The 22,728-nt window shown below is 43.2% G+C and overlaps 1 protein-coding gene across 8 annotated transcripts in view; it reads right to left on the minus strand.

Moving 5' to 3' along the window:
* Window positions 1–22,728, minus strand: part of LRRTM4 (leucine rich repeat transmembrane neuronal 4) — a 500,507-nt gene that overhangs the window by 216,909 nt on the left and 260,870 nt on the right. For 6 of the 8 annotated variants that reach the window (XM_064472620.1, XM_064472618.1, XM_064472621.1 and 3 more), the window contains 2 exons: window positions 10,351–10,559; window positions 6,739–8,285 (listed from right to left, as the gene is read on the minus strand). In XM_064472620.1, coding sequence (XP_064328690.1) covers window positions 6,739–8,285; window positions 10,351–10,375 — 1,572 coding nt within the window. In that variant the 5' untranslated portion in view covers window positions 10,376–10,559. Of the gene's footprint in view, window positions 1–6,689; window positions 8,286–10,350; window positions 10,560–10,811; window positions 11,066–22,728 lie in introns of those variants that run through there. The other 2 variants (XM_064472624.1, XM_064472625.1) reach the window with 2 other exon arrangements.

The raw sequence follows: 22,728 nt of genomic DNA on the forward strand, positions 1-22,728 counted from the left end.
CGTCCCTTTGCTGCCTACTCTGACTTCTAACAAAGCCAGAGTTTTGCAGCTAGGAACAGAGACGACAGCTCCCAGGAAATCCCTCAGAATTGATCCAGTCATCTTTCTGGGTAGATGGAGAGATCTACAGGCAACCTAAGCTTATTTGGCTGCACAACAGGCAGATGCGATAAAAGCTGATTAGTGTCAAAAATGTTTACTGCTGCAGCCCATCTGTGTTCAGTCCTAAAATACCTGGCTTGAAATGACCAAATACCAGGATGTTAGCAGCGCTATAAATGCAAATTTCACCAGAATTTTTCATGTCAAAGCCTTCACAACATGGATGGCATGGCAGAGGGCTGCACGGCTCCGTAGGCCAAGCAGCTCCTGCTAGAAAAGCAGGCGATCTCCTGAACTTAACAGGGAGACCATCGCAACGGGAGTGACCCCCTGCAGAGCTGAGGCCTGGAGTCCCGAGGGCTTTGAAACGTGTAGGTCTCATCTACCAGGAGCAGATAGTCTGCCGAAAGGAGCACGCGCCCAGGAACATCACTGTCAAGAAGCAGAGCAAACCAGGACATAGACGGCCCTGGTCACCTCCAGCACCCGGACCAGCTCGGAGAGCTCTGTGCTGGAACAGCCCGGGTAGTTCAGGTAACAGCCCTAACATCAAGAACCAGGGCAACCCTATTGTTCTGGAGGAGAGTTTGAGGAGCACTTCTGGCAGCAGGATACTTACTAAGACCACTGCTTGCCCCTTTTAGCGTGGGGTCTTTTTAAATTTTTTTTTGGTGTTTAAAAGAAAAAAAACCCAAATGAATAGGTTCAGCAGCTTTCTTCACCATTTCTGTCAGCGTTCTCCATCTTGGCATGAGCTACATAATGGACTAAAATTGATTTTTTTTTTCTCCTCCTTAAAATACTGGCAGCACTTCACAGAGTTTAAGCAAAAGCAGAAGAAGGGGTGAGAGGAAGGAAAAGAGTGATGGAGAGGGCAAACTGCATCTGTCACAATTCCAGCAATGCAGGAATCCTTCACAGGACCGCAGCAGCAATTAGAATAAGAATGTAAGTATTTTCTTCCCTTGTACAAAGCTTCTCCAATGCAGCATCCTCTCCATTCGAGCAGTCCTCACTGTGCATAATGCAAACCATGAAGTTTCTAGAAAGTGGCAATATTAGGGGAAACAGAAAAAGAGGTGATGACAAGGCAGGGAGGATGACAGTCAATCACTTACCTTCCCAGCTGGACGCTGTGTTTAAGGCTATGAATCCTCGGTGCCATTTCAGAGTTCTGTCAATTAACCATCAGCCTCTGGATGAGACCGAGTGGGGCAAACGTAATGCCTGAAAAGTGGTTAGGAAACTTCCCAACCTTAAGTGAAAATCTGGGAAATTTGAAAATCTGAAAATTTGGGTTCAGCTTCTTCCTTTGCACCAATTATCTGCATTATTTCAGAGCAAATCACGTTCAAGGTCTCAGCAGCACCTGTATTATAAGACCAAATTTTAGAGAAACTAATCGCTCACCCAGGCACCTGAGTAAGGACTGAGTAAGACTTTCAGAAGTGTTCAGCATCCTTCTGCAGCTCCCTTTTCAAAATTTACAACCAGTGTCTCAATTGCTGCTGATGCACAGCTGGATGAGCTCTTCCGGAAATACGGCCAGTCATTTTGGTAATGTCTTTGGGAAATCTCACGCTTTACAAGTGCTAAGCTCAGGAAAATTTGCCCCAGTGTGTTTATTGCTACATCACTAGCGCTTCTATAGCACAATTTTCTCTATACTGACATGATACTTGCAGTAACAGGTATGCAATGCTGACGAAGCCTCTGAATGGTAACAAACACAAATTTCTACCTTTGGTCCTAAACCTGAGACATTTCTAAAATTTATCTTCTCCTCAGACCTCTCACTGGCCCTGTGCCTAAAGGATTTCACCTCTGAGCCACTTCTGACATATTTTTTCCAGATATACTGCACTGAGGAAAGCACCATCAGCTCAGCCTTTGCTTACTCTCCCAATACAAACATCGAGCTTATGGCAGAGTTTCATTGGATTCACCCTTCAGTTTTACAACTCAAGCAAGAATCTAAGCTCCACCTCTAATCACAGAGATGTGGAGAAAGAAGGTAGAGGAGGAGCCACAGCACAGAAGGACATGAGAAAGCTAAATTAACAATGCCCATCTGATGGTGTTCCAAAAAAGTCACTGGGAAGACAGCCACACCACTTTGGCCCCCCAGAATGATGGCAGTAGGCTATCTAATTAACAATCACTGCTTCCCATGGTCCTCACGCATCATCCTCCATATTCATCTCTTTGTAATGCACTAGCTGTGGAATTGCCTTCCTTTTGCATTCCCCAAAGCTACAACAAACTTATACCTCTGCCATTAAGTTCTTGCTAAATATTCTTCATAAAAACACAAGGCTGATGACCAAAGGAAATACAATCAAACTGTACTTAAAAAAAAATAATGAAATCTGCCAAACCACTGAGTGATTTTGCTCCTGAGGTCGCAGTGCCCCATAAGCTCATGCTTAGCCCCTGGGCAGCCCTTCCAAAGTTGAGTTACAGAACCATGAACACCCTCGAGGAACTGGAACCTCAGGCTAAACAGTATCTGGGCCATGGAGATTATTTTGCATTTTATTTTTCCTTTTTGCGTCTTGTTCAAAACAACACAGTAATGCTGTTTAATAAATAAATAATAAACAACAGTGGCATGTCAACATTTCCTTTTAAATTAGGCTCAAAAGGAGGAGGTCAAGAGCAGCCCACCAAGGCTGCATATGTTGCATTCCTTTATCAATCTATTTCTCCCCACTGGCAAGAGAGGAGGATGCAGAATTCAAAGCGAACGTAATCTTGTGTGACTGATTTAGCACGTACGAACACAAGCACCAACTGCCCTGGTTTTCACTCCAGTGGAACACACAGGAGCGCCACTGCAGAGATGTGCTCGTGTGGGAACAGGTGGGCTCGTTTGCCGGGCACGGTTAGACATTGAGAAGTGAAAGCGTAAAAAGTAACCTCACAGGGTCTGTGTCAGTCGTCTCTCAAAGGGCTTCACATCAACTGTGCTCAGTTAACATGGAAAAGATGTTCACTTGTTCGGTTGGGTGTTTGTTTTGTAACTGCCAGCCTGAGAAACAGGAGACAAATAACCTTCCAGTAGAAAGGAGGAAACATTTTTGCAGCGATGTTCCTTCTCCCCATATCCATTCATAGTGTGCTCTATACAGTTTTGTGTGTGATACGTATGAAATACATAATATTACAGCTTGGTTGATGAAATTGCTTTTTATGGCTCCCAGATCTTCAGCAAATGTACAAATAAATATGAAAGAGAGAGGGCATAAGATGCACATGCACAAAGCAAAGCAAACACCAAAATGAGATAGCAGCAGTCTGCTAACTGGATGGTGAGAGCCAAAATCATAAGCATCCAGTTATTTTAGAAACCCTTGCCAATAGACTAAATAGAATACCATGGGCCAGGTGTCAGTGATTATAATCCCACTGATGCCAAGAGAGTTGCTCCCATTTACAGCAAGCCTGACTTTGGCTCTGTCTCTATAGTACAAGAAATAATTCATAAAGCACGGGCTTGAAAAAACAGCCATACAAACCGTACCTGCAGCTCCCCTACTTGCACTATAAGGACCCAATACAGGGCAGGCCTCGTACGCCTGCGTTGCTTTGTTGTACGCTAGAAACCTCACTGACCTTAAACCAACAACCAACACCGCCCCTGCTCGCATGTGTAGCTGCTGTGAAAAGAAGAACCCACATAAATACCTAATCGTGTTATTTCAAGGCCAGTTCTGCCATGGAAAACAAGTGGTTTATGGATGAGATGAGCTGGATACTTCTAAAAACAAAATCATCACTGTGAAGGTAATAGGCAAGCTCGCACGACCTTAGGCCACGCTCAGAAACTATTCATTATCACCCAGCCACCCGTCACAGAGTATGCCCAGGCATCTTTCCCAGGTTAAAATGGAACTAAGCCATTATTTCTTTCCTGAAAGACACACAATTTTTGGACAACTTGGCTGCCTTCAGGGTGTGTGGGGGTAGACATGTGAAAGCAGACTATAAATTGAAAAATTATACTAAAAAATAAAATCAATAAACTCGTAAGCAATTAATTCTGAAAGTCCGCCTGCCTTCATTTTGGTAACCAGACACTCTTCTCCCCTCCAAGTGGTCCTTTTTTGGGAGAAACCTCAGTCTGAGCGCAGGGAACGAGCAAGCCAGACTGCCGGGAGGATGGGCCTGAGCTATGCCTCACTTGTACAGAATAATAGTTTCCCCACCAGTATGTACACCTGGAGAAATTATTAAATAATGAGATGCTCCATTTTCTTTCCTTTTCCCCAAACCTAAACTCTTTCCACTGCTGAAGACACTACAAGGATTTATTTTTTTTCTTACCATGTGATTCTGTGATTTTTAAGTACTGTACAGTGCATATCTACCCTTTTACAAGTGGAACCTTGTAGCTATGGAGACGAAGAATGTTAAATCCAAGCTGAAGATAGTATTTCAGTGGGGGCTTATGGTTGCTACATGTGCCTCCAATGATCTGCTGCTTTCTGTCTCCTGAAGCCTTCTGTACTAATAGCCAACACATACTAACTCACCATGCAAACACGGAGCGTACTTTCTACCAGCCACAGCCTGGGACAGCGCTATCGCGGTCAGCAGAGTCTTACTGATTTACACTGTAATCAAGAATCCCACAGGCAACAGGATAAACAGCTTGAGTTCTGCAAAGCTGCGCACCAGCTTAACTTAACCCAAACCGAGCAGCGGAATAAATTGCTCTGGTACTGCGATAGCACCTGGAAACCAGGCGAACTGGGGTCCCCTTGTGTTTAATGGTGTGAGTAACAATCAACATCAACATGAAGAAAATATGCCACGTTGACCTTGTTACCAGACCCGGTAGGACTCTCTAACTTTGTATTTATCTGCCATAATACAAACTATCTGAATTTCAGTCTCCCAAACATCATCACACATTCCCTATCTTCTGGGCACTACGATCATGATCCAAATTCATTACAGATTATGGTTTCATTACATGGGCTTTCAGTTATGGTGTGCAGGTTCACCTGTCTTCCATATCATCTTGGTGTAAATTAAACAGCATTTTATTCAAGCTAATGAAGCTTCAGTGATGTTAAGCTTGAGCACGAAGAGGAGACAGCCTTTCCAGTCAAATTAATGCTCCTTGTGACAGCCAGTGAAAATTCAAAATGACTTTGTAAGCATCACCTACTTGTGCTGCTAACAGCGAAAAAACCCCACACCTTCATTCACATGATACTGGTAGCAATGACAAGGGCAGGACAGGCGGTTTTCCTTCCTGAAGAGAACACTGCTCCAGAGAAAGCAACCCAAAACTACACACCTTGTTTTGTTTTCCTTCCCCTTAGGTCCATGGTCCAAAATCAGCAAGGGATTTCAGGTGCCAGATATGAAACATCTTAAAGATGCCCCATTGTGAGAAAGTGAAAACATCCACTTTCAAAAAAATCAGGATCCTAGAACTGCAGCCTGCTCAACACTGCTCATCTTTAACACACCTTTCATACCACCTGGCTGTCAAGTCAAAGACATCCGTCAAAACTCCCATAGTCCAACCCAATTGGCATAAACACATTCAAATGAGTTTCAACAAGCACATTAAGCGCTCTCAGGTAGGACATCTACAACTGAGGAAGCAAAATCAACCATGGGCCCCCTAATACCACATCCCGTGCAGGATTAAGTAACAAGTACTGAAAAGTAATTCTGCAAGTCCTCTGTACCAGGTGTAAATCAGCAATGGCGTTCACATGTGAAAACATTTCTTACCTACACATTGACAGTCATTGACAATACACCAATAAAAAAAAAACCAACACCTGTATTTTCTTGCCAAAGCTGAACAAGAGACAAAACAAGCACCGAGAGTTTTTCCTATTTGTGTTTCTCAGGTTGCTGAGTCAAAATCCGGCCTTAAGTGCACAAAACTACTAACTCCAGTAGAGCTGTCTCTCAAGCTAAGCCTCCACTGATCACTAACATGAAATAAAAAAAAAAAACAGGAATCCCCCTCTCCCAGCCCAGACATTTGCAGATGTACTGATTGACTTGGGGCCTTTACGAGGCTCGAGTTCAGAAGAGCCAGTAAGGCAGCTTGTGTGCTCCTGCTTCTCCAGGAGAACAAGTGTGTGCCTAACTCTAAGGTTGTGCTGCAGTCCCCTTGTCCCCTGGCTTGCTTGTGAACCAGACAGAAAATGCAGAAAATCTTTGGCATTTTCTTTAAATAGGCCATAAACCCCTCAAAATTTGACGTGAGGTCTGGAGTAAGGAGGTATCCAGATGTATTTTTGGAACAGGAAAGATTCTTAAACTCCTCTCTTTCTACCAATGCATTAAAAATGGGACTCTCTTGTAGCCACTGCTGATAAAATGGGTGCGAACAGGAGGAGAATAACACTCCAGATGCCTTCATCATAGTTGTTTACTTCAACTTAATCTATTTTCTTATAAGTCTGAATTATTCAAAATAATCACCTTCGCTTCCCTGGCTGTTGTTATTTAATGAGATAACCTTTCATACTGAGCAACCCCAAAAGCAAAAAAAATAAATCTCATTAATCTCTCTAGTGTTTAGAGACACCTCAAAAGCTTCAAACATTTACCTCTCCTTCCCAGCAGCTGAAATGGTTTTAGGAGGATCATGGTTCATACCTCGCATTCCCTGGAGCCAGAGATGGTATAAGTGCAGGGCCCAGATCCATTAACCGATACATCCATGGTCTCAGAGTTTGTTGGCTTGTAGTCCACGTAATACTCCTGTAAAGGGGAGTTCATTTGCCTTTCGGACTCTCGGGCCTTTTTCCTGCGCCTCTTCATGAGAGAGTGCTGCTGGAGCTGTTTCATGCTGGCTGGGTAGCGCTTCCACGACACGTAGATAACCAACAAAATCATGGCCACGGAAAGAAAGAGGGCCACGCTCCCAGCGATTATTTTGTGAAAGGAAACGTGCTCATACTCTGGTTCCACTCCAGGTGTCGGGAGGTCTGCAGAAGGGCTTGGCATGGCGGATGTTGGCTGATTGCTCTCAAGTTTGGAAATGGTAGGTTTAGGAATGAAGACAGGTCTCTGGGGGGTTTTGGGCGCCTGATATGATCTTTCAGTAACCACCACCTGGATTTCAGCACAGATATTATATGTTTCCACGGCATCGCTCACTTTTTCGCCCTGGATGTGTTTAGGGCCTGCACATATCATAGTGCTTTCTTTATTTCCCTTGAAATTCTTAAGCCAAGTGAACAGAGGGCAAATGCTTCGAGTACATTCCCACATATTTCCAGACAGAGTGATGGAGATGAGCGAGATCCACGTATTGATGGTCTCCTGAGAGATGTTGGTGAGTTTGTTGGAATCCAGGTTCAGCTTTTGCAGGTTGGGGAGGCACTGGAAGGTCCCAGGCTCTATCCCTGTAATGTCATTTCCTGATAAATCCAAGTTGTGCAAGGAACTCCAAGTCCACGTTAACCCTTGGCTAATAGACCGGATCCTATTCCACTGCAAATAAATCGAGCGAAGGTTGAAGAGGCGTGGAAAGTGGGCAAAATTGATCTTAGAAAACTGGTTGTGCTCCAGGTGGAGCTCTGTCAACTTCAAAAGGCCAGCGAAAGCATTACGGGATAAGCTCCGCAGGCGGTTGTAGCCCAAATCCAGAAAGTCAAGGTTTCGGCAGTCCTGGAAAACTCGGATCGGCACAGTTTTCAGTGAGTTAGACCGCAAATGCAGGATCAAGAGTTTACGAAGACCCTTGAACTGCTCTGACTGCAACACCTGCAACTTGTTGTAAGAGAGGTCCAGGTTGCGGAGGTTGGGGACCGGGTGAAATGTTTTGTTGTGCAGATGGGTAATTTTGTTGGAGCTTAGAATTAATTCCTTCAGCCTGCGGATCCCCTGAAATGCATCCTCATCCACGGAGCTGATGTAATTATGGTCAAGATAAAGCCATATGAGCTGATTCAGGCCCGCAAACTGATTTGATTTAAGCTTCTGAATACTGTTGTACCGTAACGATAAGCCTTGAGACCCTCCAGAAATATTCTGAGGGATGTCTCTGAATGCATGAGATTCGCAGTACACAATCTTGCCATCGCATCTGCAGTTCTTGGGGCAAGCTCGCTGAGCCCCCGCAAGCACAGCAAACAGCACCATAGGAAGTAGCACTAACACCACACTCATGCCTCTCAGCTGCTTAATTAAATGGAAACCTACAATATTAAAAAGAAAACAAATCTGCATTGTAAAGCTATTAAAATAAATCGCCAACAGATTACTAACGTCAAGGGGGTTTCTAATAAAGCGTGAGTGAAGCGGTGGATTTTGAAGACAACCTGTTTGCCTCCTGTCTTGCACTTTTTGTTCCATAAATGCCTGTCCTCTGAGTTTCTGGCTTGCCACCTCTCCTACCTGCCCCATCACCAGTACTACTCTTGTTATTCAATTACTTTTGTGCGATTTATGATCCTTTAGAAGGACCAAGAGCCTGTTCTCTATTCGCTTTGCTCCTGTACATTATCTCTCAATGTAGCTGGTATATCCTTATCGCTAGATGCTGAGGTTTTAACAATAAACATATTTGTCAAGTCACTGTGCTGAATGCTCCGTAGTGCCGGAGAGGAAATGAGCCAAAGCTTCTGATATTTACGTGCTGCTAAACATGTTCTTTAATAAAAGCGACTGCAAGGCGAATTCTTCCCCAAAATTACTGCAAAAAGTGAGATGTCTACTTATCATAAAGTTTGATCCATCTTTAACTTGTGTATTTATTGTCAAATTAAACAGTAAGTAAAGGTTTTACTTTCTGCACTGAGTGATTTGATTTTAAGGGTACGCTTACTCATTATTTGTATGTACCTGAAATATATTAATAGATGCACAGAAACAAAGTACGACCATGTAACGCTAGTATGGGACCTCAATGCCAAGATCATGATAGAAGACATATTTCTTTAAAATGAATCATAGTCTCAATACATATTGAAGTTATCTACATGTACCTGTGAATACCTGAGCATTTATTATTTTGTATAGACATTATATACTCGATGAAAATATACACACAAATACTGACATATAAACCCTGCCTTAGCAGCAGCAAAACACAGAAAGTTTAAAGGGGTATATTTCTATTTCGTCTCCCCCCTCTCTCCCACAGCAATACTGATTTTAAGATTTTTGCATTTGAGATGTCACATTTATCATACAGTAGCAATGCTGTTACATGAAAAGAGTCACATTTTCCACATCCTTTGAATAATTATAGAAGGGGGTGGAGGGGTCGTCAGAAAAAAAAAATCGACATACATACACATGCTTCCTTAGCCTGTGATAATTTTAGAACTGCTGCCTCTGTCCAGAGTTGCAATCTTGCTGAAAATTAAAATGCATTCTTCCAACAGGGAATATTTTAACAGCTGGTATCTCCCCGATAAACAATTACTTTATTATTTGTCACACACAAAAAACCAACCCTGCGCTGCAGTTATTTAATCCAATTTTAAACCAGGGGGCAATCTGCAAAATAATTCCTAATCTAAAATGCCCCTGACTATGCGCCTCTGCCTTTCACTTTAATGGTTAGGTTTTTAATTTAAATCCTCATCTTTTGCTACTGCCTATGTGCCAGCAGCAGCCAGCTAGAAATATGTTCTGGCTCTTACAGACTTGGGGGTTGGGGGGAAGGAGGGAGGGAAATAAACCTGTCACACTTGAAAAAATAAGACTGGCAAATGACGGCTGGAAATCCAGCAGCAATATTAGGGGTATCTTTTCAAAGACCAAACAAGCCTTTTCAAAACCACCTATACAACAAATTCACCCCCTCCCCTTTGCTTCCCACGTACTGCAAACTGTTAACGGTCCTTTCTGACAGCCTGAATAATACCGCTACGGGCTCACCGAAGACAAACATAAACCCCGGAGAAATGTGGGGTGAGCGTGCCTCATGCATACATGTACTTCTCTAGACGTGTGCAGGTGTGTGGGTGGGCTGCACAGGCAGCCAGCGTACTCTCTACAGTCCTTAACTCGCTGCATGCATTCACAGGTTAATTACATATAAAACCACTGCAGGAGGAAAGGTGTGTATGTGCGTGTGGTGGGGGGGGATACATGATCTAAAAATACAATAGCAAGTACAGTGAGTCACCTGGCAAAGGAATGCACCGCTGCTGTTTAGACTGTTTCCCCCTCTTGAACAGCTAATAATCCAACTGGAAAATATACCATACAGCTGCAGCTGTGCTGACAAACAAACAAGAAAAGTTCACTTACCCATCCTTCTGTCATCAACAAACATCCTCCTTTTCCTTTCTCCAGCTGTTTTCTTCTCTCTCTTCCCGTTTTTGCCTTCCCTTTGCCTCTCCCTCGCTTTTAAAAACTGGTCTCTTTTCTTTAAACCATCAGAATCTTCATGTCACAGCACGGTTGCCACTCACATCACCGCCATCCAGCGTGCATGCCAGTAACCCACACAAAGTTCCCTAGAGAGGACAAGCAAGAATTTTGGGGATGAGGAAGGGAAAGGATAGGGAAGGGGTTGGGGGTGGGGAAGACAGGACGAAGGATGGGGGGGAGTGTGGGGGGGGGTAGGGAGGGACTCTAAGCTCTGAGAGCCACTGTGTAAGTCATCAGAGAACCATCAGCATTAAGCGGCAATCAGCAAGTAAAAGCTATAGCAGACCACGAAGGTAAACCAACTTCTCTGGGAGAAATAAAAAGATCTTTCCCGGTACCTAGCATTTCTCATTCTGCTGCCTTTTGCCATTCCCAGACACAGCAATCCATCCTCCGGCTCCCCAGTTCCTGAAGCAGGCAGGCCTCCTGTGCTGCGTAAGACCCCAGTTTAAAAGCTACGCAGGATAGGTTTATCCATTTAGCTGGTCAGGTTTAAAGTGTTTTGTAGCTGTGCTGAGAGGCAGCTCTTGTCTAATTCAGAAGGCTTTCCAGAGAGTGATGATGCTTTGGAGCTTGTTGGTGCTAATGTTCTAGTTTGTGATACACTGAGTGCCCTCCACTGGAGAAAACAGATCACACATTAAAGGCATGAACAAGTGATCCTGTCATTGCTATGCAGACTTTCTTCCTTCAGAAAAGAAAATTAAAGACACAGTATTGCCTTGCCCACCGTCGTCCTTCCCCAGACCCCCTTTGCCTTCCCCAGATTATTAGATGTTTATATTGCGGATTTTCTGGCAGCCAGTGTAAAACACTAAATAAAACACCTGTTCCCTGGGTATTTGGCAACCTGATCTTTTTCTAATCCACCTGACCTGTATATTTTTCTTGGGCAAATTCTAAACTGTTTTTATTTTCCCTGTATCCACGGGGTGAGAGAAGCGAAGGGAATGTTTGCAGATTAAAAGTGAAAGTCGTGTTAAGGGGGGGGGGGCGGGGGGGAGGAGGAAATGTACAAAGTGGTCATCCACGCAAAAGGCATTTAATTGCATGCACCAAATCCAAACGTAAACATACTGAAAACAGCTTTTTTTTTTTTTCTTTTAGTGCTTTTTAGCCAGGAAAACACCGAGTGATAAACAATGCAGAAGTGAAGCTGCAGGATTAGCGATGCCTTTTCTCTTCTAAACTCCTCTTCTCCCCCGGCTCTCCCCCATTCAGAAGCAGTGATTTCTCGCAGCCAAGAGTGCTGGTCTGGATTTCAGCAGCCTTCAGCCACAGACCTTGTGGTGTGATCTAGGGTATGGCACTCCTACATGTTTCACCTCCTGCTATTTGTCTGGCTAGCTTACCAGGGCTTGAATTAATTCTCACCCCATTCAATAGAAGGATGTCAAAGGGATTTGGAGCCAGTGCAGCACCACACAGAGCTCCTTTGAGTTAGTTCTGGTTAGCTCTATTAACCAGAAGCAGCACAGAATACAAGCCTCAGTCGAGCCCCACACAAACACAAATGTGCCATTTTTGGTTTCAAAGCAAACTCAGGCGTCTCAGAGGGCAGCACTGTACTGTACCTTAACGTTTTCAGCCTGGGTTCCTAAAGCTCAGATATTTGTGCTGCCTGTGCAGCTGCTCCCTCCTCTCCCTGTGCTACAGAGGCATCAGGGATTTTTAACACAATTCCCCACCCAAATCTTGAGCTTAGATGCCAAAATGGTGGAAGGACTTTATAAAGTCTATCATGAGCTAACTGCTGTGTTTTATTTATTTTTTAAAATATTTTTAAAATGTTTCCCCTAATGACTACAGAGCACCTTGCTTAGAATTTTATAGCCTGTATCTCTTGAGATTTCTGTTACTACTGCTCATAATTCTGCTACTGTAACAAAAAATGAAAATTGCATGGAACTGAAGGCTGGATTCTGAGCTCTTTTAGTTCCTTACTCCTGGCTCAGATAAAAGCACCATCGCTTGCCCCCTGCAATCCACTCCAAATGAAGTCACCCCCGCCCAGCCCCAGTACCTGGTCCCCTCCGGGATCTCCATCGGAGCAAAAAGGTTGCGGGCAGAGAATGGGCAAAGGATTTCGACTCCATTTAAAAAAACAAAACAAAACAAAACTATATAGAGAAGGAAACTTTTTGTCTCCTATATCCGCATCCAAACTGCAACATCTCAAAGCTTCTGAATTAAAAACCTGTTTTTGTCTGTCCTGTTATGAGAACTCATTGTTATCTATAGATGAGAGATTGATTTCTGTATGAAAAATATAATTAATCACTATTTTTACTCTGAACTGGCCAGCAATACACACCTCCCTCAAACAAGATTCAGAACTTAATTATCATAAATGATGTTGAAAGTACTTTTTTCCATACCTCTATTAACTACATCTGCATTACAGTCAGTATCATTTTAGCTAACGTTCATATTTATTCATGATATAATTTCCCAATAAAGGTAAAAGCTAAAGTGTGTGGTTATTAGACCTTGTATTGATAATTCTCCAGGAAGAGTCCATCTGAAACTCTGCCAGATCTGAGAGCGAACGGAGGAGAGTGATGTCTAAAGAAACTGTACCAATTTTCAGGGGATGTCCTTTCCTGGATCCTTTGATCCTACGAGAGCTGAAGCAGCACTGTCATAAGCTGTCCTACTGCCATATACTTATGGAGCCTTAAAAAGCCCACATTCCTACAAAAAAATTTAAATAATTTTTTTTTCTCATAAAAGTCCTGTGATACTGTAGTGGAAGATTTCTCCAATTCCAAACCAGAAAACTTCAGTACCCAAGCTAAAACCAAGTGAGTTTTCATTCAACAGCATAAATGCCACACATGCCTTCTTTTTAAAAAAAAAAAAAAATTGCTGATAAAATAGGAAAAAAACCCCACATTTCAACATTTGTTAAAGAGGAAGAAATGGGAAAGTTGTAAGCAGTCTAAATAAGTGATTCTAAAAGATATAAAAACCTCATAGAAGAAAGGAGGATGAAAACTCCTGTTCATGGTTTTGTTCCACTTCTTTAGAGCCGCGAGAGGTACGAGATCTCTGCGGCGCTGCTGAAACCCAAAATGTTCTAAGTGCTCGGCTGGTCCTCGTCCAACTGGCAGAGTCTCCTGCAACCTGACCAAGAGTTACCTAGACAAATTACCCATACTAATAAGCTTGCGTCATGGGATCTACAGTTTCTCTTCCAGGACAGTGGGTCTGTCCATGTCTAATTAAGGCTTTGATCAATACTAACAGTTACGATTTTTCATACGTACATAGATATACACGCACACGTACGTATGTCAGATATCCTTGGAATTTTAGCCTTGAGCCTTTCAGCCTACCAAATTGTTTCTGTGCACAAATACTTAAAACTTACCAGCAGTAACTAATATTTGCATAGCACGCTGACTCTGCCAAGTGTACCAACACCAACCGCCATCACAACATGCCTGTAAGGAAGAGAAGAACGTACCTATACTTCCCTGTAGTACCAGCTCTTCCCTTACTGGAGATTTACAACCCTGAATAACTTCTCCTAGTAGCATCAGTGGCAGAACCACTGCTGGAAGTAAACGAGCTAGTGCTTTGTGGCCAATTTCTTATTTTCTAAATATGGAGACCTCTAAAGGTTCGCACCACTCCTGCACGGTCTAGTCAAAACAGTCCTTAGTGAGAAAGACATGAGAAAAATAAGCAAACTTAAGAGGTGCTTGGGCCTGCCCACAGTATCGCCAGATCCAAGTTTACAAAAGCTCAGGCGGCAAATCGCGCTTTGTATTTCCCCTTGCTCTACTCAGCCATTAGCTTGCATTCAAGTTGCATTTTCAAGGCTTTACAAAATCGTTTAGACTTCTTGGATAGATTTAGAGGTTTGAGGCACAAAAACAACAGTCATCCAGACAGAATATAAACCAGGAATCTTCCCCAAAATATTTCCACAACAGACCCAAAATTTCATAAATATGAGTGGCCTTTATTTGAAATCCACGAAGGGTGGAAGAGCCACCCAACTCCTGTGCAAGCTGCTGCGTGTATAACAATCCGCACTACTTGGGAGTTTTAAGAGTCGGAGCCCTTTGGGCGGGTCCAGATTCAGCACGAGCCCTGCCTCAGTGCCTTCCCCTGACCAGCTTCAATCTTACATCACTTACAGCAGTCACACATAAGCCTCTGCTCCCAACGTCTCCTTTTTTATAAGGTACCGATGTAACCTGCTGATGTGCGCGGTCGATCCGCCGATGTGCAACCCGAGGCACAACCCCGATACAGCCTCTAACTAAAGCAGTTTTGCTCTGTATTATATTGACCAAGGTCGACAGGGCTCCAAGTGTAGAACCGCAGTGTCTCAGCGGTGGTGATCCCAGCTTCAGTCTTGGCATCTCCACCAAGATGGCAGATAACACTCCAGGAAAAGCTGGACTCGACACTAGCCCAAATACTGGTTTTAGATGCTCTCAAGGTTTTTTTCAAACCATTATTCTCACAGCCATATCATCTTCAGCAAGATACATTGCCTCTTCATTTAATTAAGGTTTAATTTTTTTTTCCTCAGACATCTAATAACATTTTTTATTTATAAATTTATCTGCTTAGTGACAAATGTCTAATCTCAGCTTTAATTGCTTTTAAAGCATCTAACAGCCTTAGCAAACCCAATCCAAAAATAAACAGGCAGCCCAACAATACAGATATTTCATATCCTAAGATTAACCAGAACATAACTCCTCCTCAAGCACAAGCCCTGCTTTTCTAACCAAATGCCAGTTCCTTAGTTTATACCTCTTAACAAATAGTTTGCAGGATCGTACATCAGAACGTGCTGGCAGCACGACATAGCCAAAAGATACTTAAGACATTTACCGCTGTCAACGTTTGGGAGACTGGAATGAAAAGATGGGTGCAACCGCAGCGGTTCGGCCACCCTCTGCGTTAGCTGGGTGCGTGGGGCACTGCATGGAGCGGAAAACAAAATGCTGATAATGTTTTCCTGGAGAAGACAGAAGCCTGTCCTCGGCAGACAGCAGGAACTAGAATGTGAACAATTAATAATTGGTCTGATTTCAGAAAAGCGAAGGAAATTAAATCGATATACATGTTCACATCTTTCTTTTTGAGAGGAATTATCACAATAACCCACATGCTGTAAAATTTTAGCTAGATGAAACATCTTCACAGCATGACCGTGCACTGCAGTGCCATATCAGCGCGTCTCGGTGGCAAATAGCGCAGGGGGTTGCCCACAGAGTAGTCCTCTAGATAAATTTCATCTGAGATTATAAAAGCTTTTTTCTTTTTTTGTTTTTAAATTCACATCACTTATTTGCCCAATAACAACACATCAAGGAATTGATTGAGCAGTGAGAAAGTAATCAATGAATAGTATCATAGGTACAATATCAACTCTCATTGCAACTGTCAACAAGCAAAAGCAAAGCTTGCCTACCAAAAAGATAACGTATGCAAAGACGGAGTAACTAAATGCAACACAAAACTGCACCGATGAGCTCAAGATTAAACAACTTCTGCTTCTTTGTTGGATTTGGCAGCAATAAAAAGGCAAACTCCTGCCCTGTGCTGTGCTTATAGCAGAATGTATATTCCCTCGCGTGTGCTACAGCAAGCGGTTCCTCCGTTGACGGCACAGCACACCAGCAATAAGAACAGTCCCGGAGGTTCTTGGCAGCTGGAAGGAGGATTTTTTAAGACTATTCAAATGCCGGGAAATGCAACAGAAACCCAGCAAGAAAAGGTAGGACTCGAAGGCTGAGCCAACAATTTTCAGTACAGGAAGAGAAGGCAGTTAAACAAGAATGCAATACTCAAGGTGATCATCCGACAATGCTAGACCAGCTCTCCAGCTCCGTCAGCCAGCACCCTGGCTCCAAAGCAGGCCAGCTGCCAGCCCAGACTGAAGCAAAACTCCAGCCCAGGCCTGCGTCTTCAAGCCGCGCCAGCAAGGCGCGCCTGCGGATGCTCAAAGCCCGGGCAGCGGGTGCTCTGCTCTGAGGAATGGTCGGATTAAGGCAAAATCTGCAGTGGTGGGGGACTAACCCATTAATGAAGACACATCCTAAAGCTGTATTTATTACATTACATAGGACACAATAGCAAATTTGCTGATGTAACACCACTTCTGGCATCCGAGTGGCTGCGGTCAAAAGGCCTTGTATGTCTTTGCAATTTAGGATCCACTTTAGGTCAACACTAGCTAACAGAGTAGTTTTAGAATTGGTATTTTGTCTTTTACCAAAGATTTTATCAGTGCTCATTCTCTCCCCTTCCTCCCCTTCTGCTTTCAGAACACATGCATTTTTAATTGCTATACGGTGTATTGAACTCCCAAAAACTAGACAATGAATTTTTGTGCTATCAGTATTTCAATTTCTTTTTCCCTTCTTCAACAGTCACTGAAAATATTGCCTCCCTCCCAGGAAAGCTGTATGGTCACAGCTTTGTGGGCGTAACTGTAAAGGAAAAAAAGAAGTATCCCTGTCACCTCTGTGCTGGGGAGTAGTCTGGACAATCGACCAGACCCACCTAAGCGAACCTTTATACTGATATTCTCTAAAGGTCTTAAAAAATAAAATTAAATTGCTTCTGCCTCCAGCTACGCATACTGCTAGGGACTTCTGAAAATACAACCTTTAATGTCTTTATCTGCCTTCTTTCGGTGATAAGCAAGTCTGCACCCGGTAATAAAAGATGCATTTGTTCTTCAGTAAACTCTAAGAAATTAAGTTAACAAAATACCTCCACCCCCCAACTGTTTCAACTCGAGTATGAGTCCATGCAGCCTTCTTCAAAAACTCCTACCACTTCTAAAAATGCTGCGTTTGTTTAAAGAATTCATCTCTAAATACAGCCAAGAAACAAAGCCTCTGCTTTTGAGCAGCATTTGTCAGAGCAGTCTGGGACCTTCATACCAGCACTCTGATCTCTCACGGCTTGTCTCGACAACACCGGGCGATCCACTTTCCCAGCTTGGGCCACGCGTGAAGGCTTCACGCCTCCCCTTTGTGCCACCAGCACTCACCGGGTCTAGCCCGTGCGACGGCAGATACACAACCAAGGTCAGACGCACAGAGTTCACCCTCGCCTGGGTGGGCGGCAGAGTGATTTTCCCTTCCCTCTCTCCTGTTCCAGTGCCACAAAAATGTATGTTGAATTGAAAAGACAGTTGCAAACCAGGCACCAGGGAGTATCTGACTCCTTTTCTTCAGCTAAGGAAGGTGGTTAAAGCATTTCCAAAGGAAAACAAACAAACAAAACCCAAGCAACTCACCAACAAAAATCCTAGTTTGGAAAACCAACTCCTGCAGTGGTTGGAAACCACCCAAAACCTCAGATGCCCAGCATGAACTCGTTCAAACACTAAGTTGTTCTCTCCTGTTGCAGCATTTTTGATTTTTCAGCCGTAATATTTCTTGAAAAGGATCACTAGGAAATAGTGAGAATTTTAAGTATTAAAAAAAAATTCAAATACTTCCTACTCTACCTTCCAGAGACTGATGGCAAACTGATGTACCGCTGGCATTGTTGCTGTATCGCTGTAATGCTGGTGTAAGAAGCCAGGAACAATCGCACTTGTGAAAAACAACTTGTAATCACTTCTAACTTCACAATACCTTGCACCACAGTTACACCTATTTAAGATTTCTCCTACGGCTTCTCATAACTGCAGCCAGCTGAGTAACATTGAACTGTTCCTAAGGTCAGCCTGTTGAGGTATTCAGTGGCTACAGAAAACAGAGCAACATCAGCGCAAGGGCGGAACTGGAGTTGCTAAGCTCTCGTCTGCTACAGACAGCACCAAAGAACTGATCACCTACTGGGTGATACTTCAAAGCACATTTGTTAGGACCACCCTTGTCAAGCAGCTGGGTTTTGGCAGACGTTTCAGTGGGCATTTAAGTCAGGTTTCATTCCAGCTTTTAAAAAGTGTTTCATTAAAACAGATAGGATTTAAATAAATGAATTCATCCCAAAGGACATCTGGACATCTGTTATGTACCAAAGTAAATTTCTATTATCTAAATCCCGAGGCTTTATCTATCAGATGGATGATCTTTGGCATTTATATTCCCTCACCATTGCCACCTCCCCACCCCCCGCCATTTGTCACCTGCCAATCCTGAATATACAATCTGAAAACAACCCTGCCTGTTACAGAGAAGGGACTGGGAGAGAAAGAGACTAATGACCCAAATCCTTGAAGGTATCTCACCTTCTCACCCCACTAAAGTCGGTATCTTTTAAATCCCTGGAAGGTGACCTGGACCACAGCTGGACCAGCTACTGCAGAAGCCCCCAGGCTATTCCAGTGGAATATATTTGTCAAAGAAACGCGTATTATAGCTGACAGTAACAAGATAACTTTTGTTAGTGAAACATTTCTCTGCCCCACTTAAATTTCACTTATTAAACTCAAGATGATGCCGAAGCATGTAATAATATGCCACTTACCCACATCTCATTTCTCCTTTCCCAGTGATTGTGTTCAAGATCATCATTTACGTTGACAATCATCCTTGAGTTAGTTAATTCAATTAAAGTAATTCAAATCTGGCAATTATTAATACATTTGAAGTCCTACAATTTGGTTAATTCTTGGAACCATCAGGAGGCTCAGACGACACTTGTCTTTATCATTAATGTTGTTAGAGATGGAAACATCTAAGCTCTGCAGTATTAGGTTGCTGCATTAATGTACGGTCATTTATGTTTCAATGTGAAAAATGAGCGCGTTGGCATTCAGGAAAGGCAGCTGTGAGGATTTTTAAATTGAGACAAGATTTACTAAACATGTCCCTAACTTTGTAACAGAACCCATTTGATGTCACAGAAGGAATATATTCCCACCCCTCTGGGTGATTTATCCAAGAATGTGAACCAACAGTGGTTCAGATGATCACCCTTCAGACGGTTTTTGTTTTGAACCTTGTTTGTTGTGGTGGGGACAGAGAGGGGGTCGAAAGGATAACTATAACTTTGAAAATCCAAGGTTCTGAGGTTTCTACATTCACAGCTTGGATAAACAGAGCCTGCCATGGGGTGACACTGGGGAGCGCGCAGGGCGTAGCAGGGAAGGAACACCTCCCTCAGGCTGGAAGTTCAAAGCCTTTGAGCTACCTGCACACTCCCAACAGGACTTCTTTGGAGCTAAACTATCAGTCTCAGAACTTACGCTCCTTCCATGCAGTCTTAATGAATCTATTGATTTTCTTTCTGGTGACCTAACATTTTTCCTGGTGTTTTTTTTTTTCTTTTTTTTTTTTGTGTGCCTTTGTTTTAATCTAACCAAATGAAATTATTTGTCACCTGTGGAAAGAATCTCACCAAAATTCCTTCCTGCAAACTGAATAAGCTTCCCCCTCTTCATCGAGTTTTATTTTGCACTCTTATTTCTAAACTCAGTCCAAAAATTAGTATCATGTGCAGAAACAGTTCCTTGGGAACAGTTTAGGAAGGGTTAATACTATGTTACTACATGTGTTACTACCCTCTTAATTGGCACTTACAGTTCTAACATATGATTCATAATGACATCTTAACCATCTTTAACATCTACAAACCATGCGTGCAATCGCGATTTAGCATTTGTTCGCCCCGCATAAATTACACGTAACTACAGTCCTAATATGAAATAGGATCAGCTTCACTCTAAATGTGTAATTTTCATTCTACATTCTTCTGCCACACACAATCCAGGGAAAAGTGCTTAAGCACAGCAAAGGGCTTTTGCGTGGCAGGAAGAAAGCTTACAACACGATGAATCTGAGGAAGTGGAAATTCAGAGAAACTACTCATGGACAAGATCAGAGCGGGGCTGGGAAAACTGGAAATAACAGAAGCAGCTTCTTGATAATCTCTTTGCGGTTTTCCTAATGGTAAGAAAAAGCTATAAGGAAACAACATGTGTTTATTTTTTTGCCCCTCTTTTTAGTATTAAAAAAATGCCACAATAACTAGTTAAAAAAAAAAAGAGGACTTTTTTCCCCTCCGCCCAACAGTGTCACAATTAACTAGCTGCAATATAAACTTCCATGTTGTCCCACCAGCACACTTCATTTCAGGAGCTGGGAAGACTCTTCCATCTCCAATGCACAAATCAAACCTTTGGCTGAGCCAGAGAAAAGGTCAAGGAGACGCCTTAGCAGTGCCAGTTGTGATGGCGGTTTTGCAACGCCTGTGTTTGTCCGGCAGACCCCAAAGGAGGATGACCAGGCAATTTCCATACCAAGCATCAGACTGCCACTAGCCAGCCCTGGCTGGGCGTGGAACAGCCTAGGCTCACACCAGTGACCTCCTATGAAAGGCTGCGTCAATGTAATCCCCAAGTGCTACTGAGGCAGAGGGGTATTTCATTAAAATAACAAGTAAGAGACCGTTCCAGCTGGACAATTATTCAACACAGGACTGCCTGTGCACTTTATTAAGAGACTGTTAGAGGTACAAGTCACGTCTGTGTTATCAGGAACTGCACTTTTGAGCAAACTTCTCCCCAGCTCCAGGATTCAGGGCGAGGAGGTGCCCACGACCAGGCAGGGGCTGTCACAATTGCCCGCTCATTAAAGGAATCCCACTCCACGTTGTGTAAGATCTTGCAGCGACACCTGGGATCTTGTTCTTCTCCTGTAATGCTACCTACTTTGCTCTCTTTAATCTCAGCTACACCGCTCCCCCATCAGTCACTCTTCCCAACTACTTAGCGCTATCCCCGATGGAAGTTATTGACACCTCCAATTAGCCTGTTTAGCTTTCAAGTAAAGATCTTCAAGTCGCTGCATCCAAAATGAGCTTGCAAATTCTACAGCCTAAAAATGGGTGTAAATTCTCCAAGCTAATCTGGCACCTTTTGAATGAAACAGATGTGTCCACATTTGATGGGCACTAGTAACGCATATACACAGATAAACAGGCGCCTTTATGTATGTAAATGGGCATATGTATTCCATGAACCAGCACGCGCATCAAATTTGGCTTAACGTGTACTTTGCACAATGCCACCGAAATGAGGAGGACTGCAGACATCTGTATAAAGTTAATTGACAAGCCTTTCAAAACATGACTTCCTTCAAAGCAATTTACAGGCAAAACAATAATTTAGGGGGCACAATTCTGTGATTTCTAAGGTATCTACATTGAATTTTGAATCGTATCTGCAAATGAGTGCCTGTTAAGAACAAGAAGGAAATTGGACCCTGCCTGCCTAAATTATTTTAGGAGCGTACCATGGAAAACCAGGGCTTGGGGGTGGGCGCAGCAGCAGGCACCGGAGGACAGTGACAGACGGAGAGGGTGTGTGCATGCATGCCTGCATTCCACGTTCCAGTTCTCCGCAGTAATCAACTCTTTCATACTTGAGCGACAGCATGAGCCAAATCCATCCAAAATTTGCTTCTGCCGTTTCTGACCCACAAACACTCCCAAACCTTCTGGGGTTTTCTGCTGTGAAGGGCTGTCACAATCCTGTAAAGATGACACCTAGCCTCTGATGACAGAGCCATCCTCTGAAAGAGGTGTACTAGCACAGCGAAACTGATGTAAAACAATCGTGTCCTTCGCCCATGTTGCATAACTAGTAAAACTTTTCCAGAACACACTGGTTAATAAAGGCACGCAGGAGGCAGCCACCTCTCGCTTCTCTGCCTGTAGAGCAGCTAACATAACGGGTCAGTATTCCAGCATATCTTTATCTCATTAATGCAGTTTAACTCATGGTGAGCATTATTGTAGGGATAACAGTCTTTAGTACAGAGATATGCCAACCAGCCAACAATAACAATTCAAATCACAGGATTAAACGCTACGAACTCAGGGTGGGTTTTTAGGGAAATGAGAACATGTTTCACCATATCATCTTGAACACATGATTGCCTTACTTTTGTTAACATTCAGCTCAAGCAGAATGATTTGGTGATAAGGCCTACTTCGAGCCAATTTATCTGGGCTGTATTCACTTGCTTCCTTTTAATCTGGTCTCATTCACCAAGGCTGAAATAGATACACGACTCAGAAATCAAATGCTGCAAATAAAGCTAGCATGCATCTTTGTTTCAAGGGCTACTGAACTCATCAGACCTTGGGTTTTCCTTTCCCCCTCTCTCCCCACGGCTAGTAAACTATGAATAAATTAGCAATTGGAGTGTAATGGCTGGAGCAACTTCAATAATATACTGTCATCCTGTGCAGAGGTACAGCTTCTGACATTGAGGCTCTAATGTCCTGTGAATTACTGATGGAAACGTACACATCCAA

The sequence above is a fragment of the Phalacrocorax carbo genome, chromosome 24 (assembly GCF_963921805.1).
Source record: "Phalacrocorax carbo chromosome 24, bPhaCar2.1, whole genome shotgun sequence".
Classification (NCBI taxonomy): domain Eukaryota; kingdom Metazoa; phylum Chordata; class Aves; order Suliformes; family Phalacrocoracidae; genus Phalacrocorax; species Phalacrocorax carbo.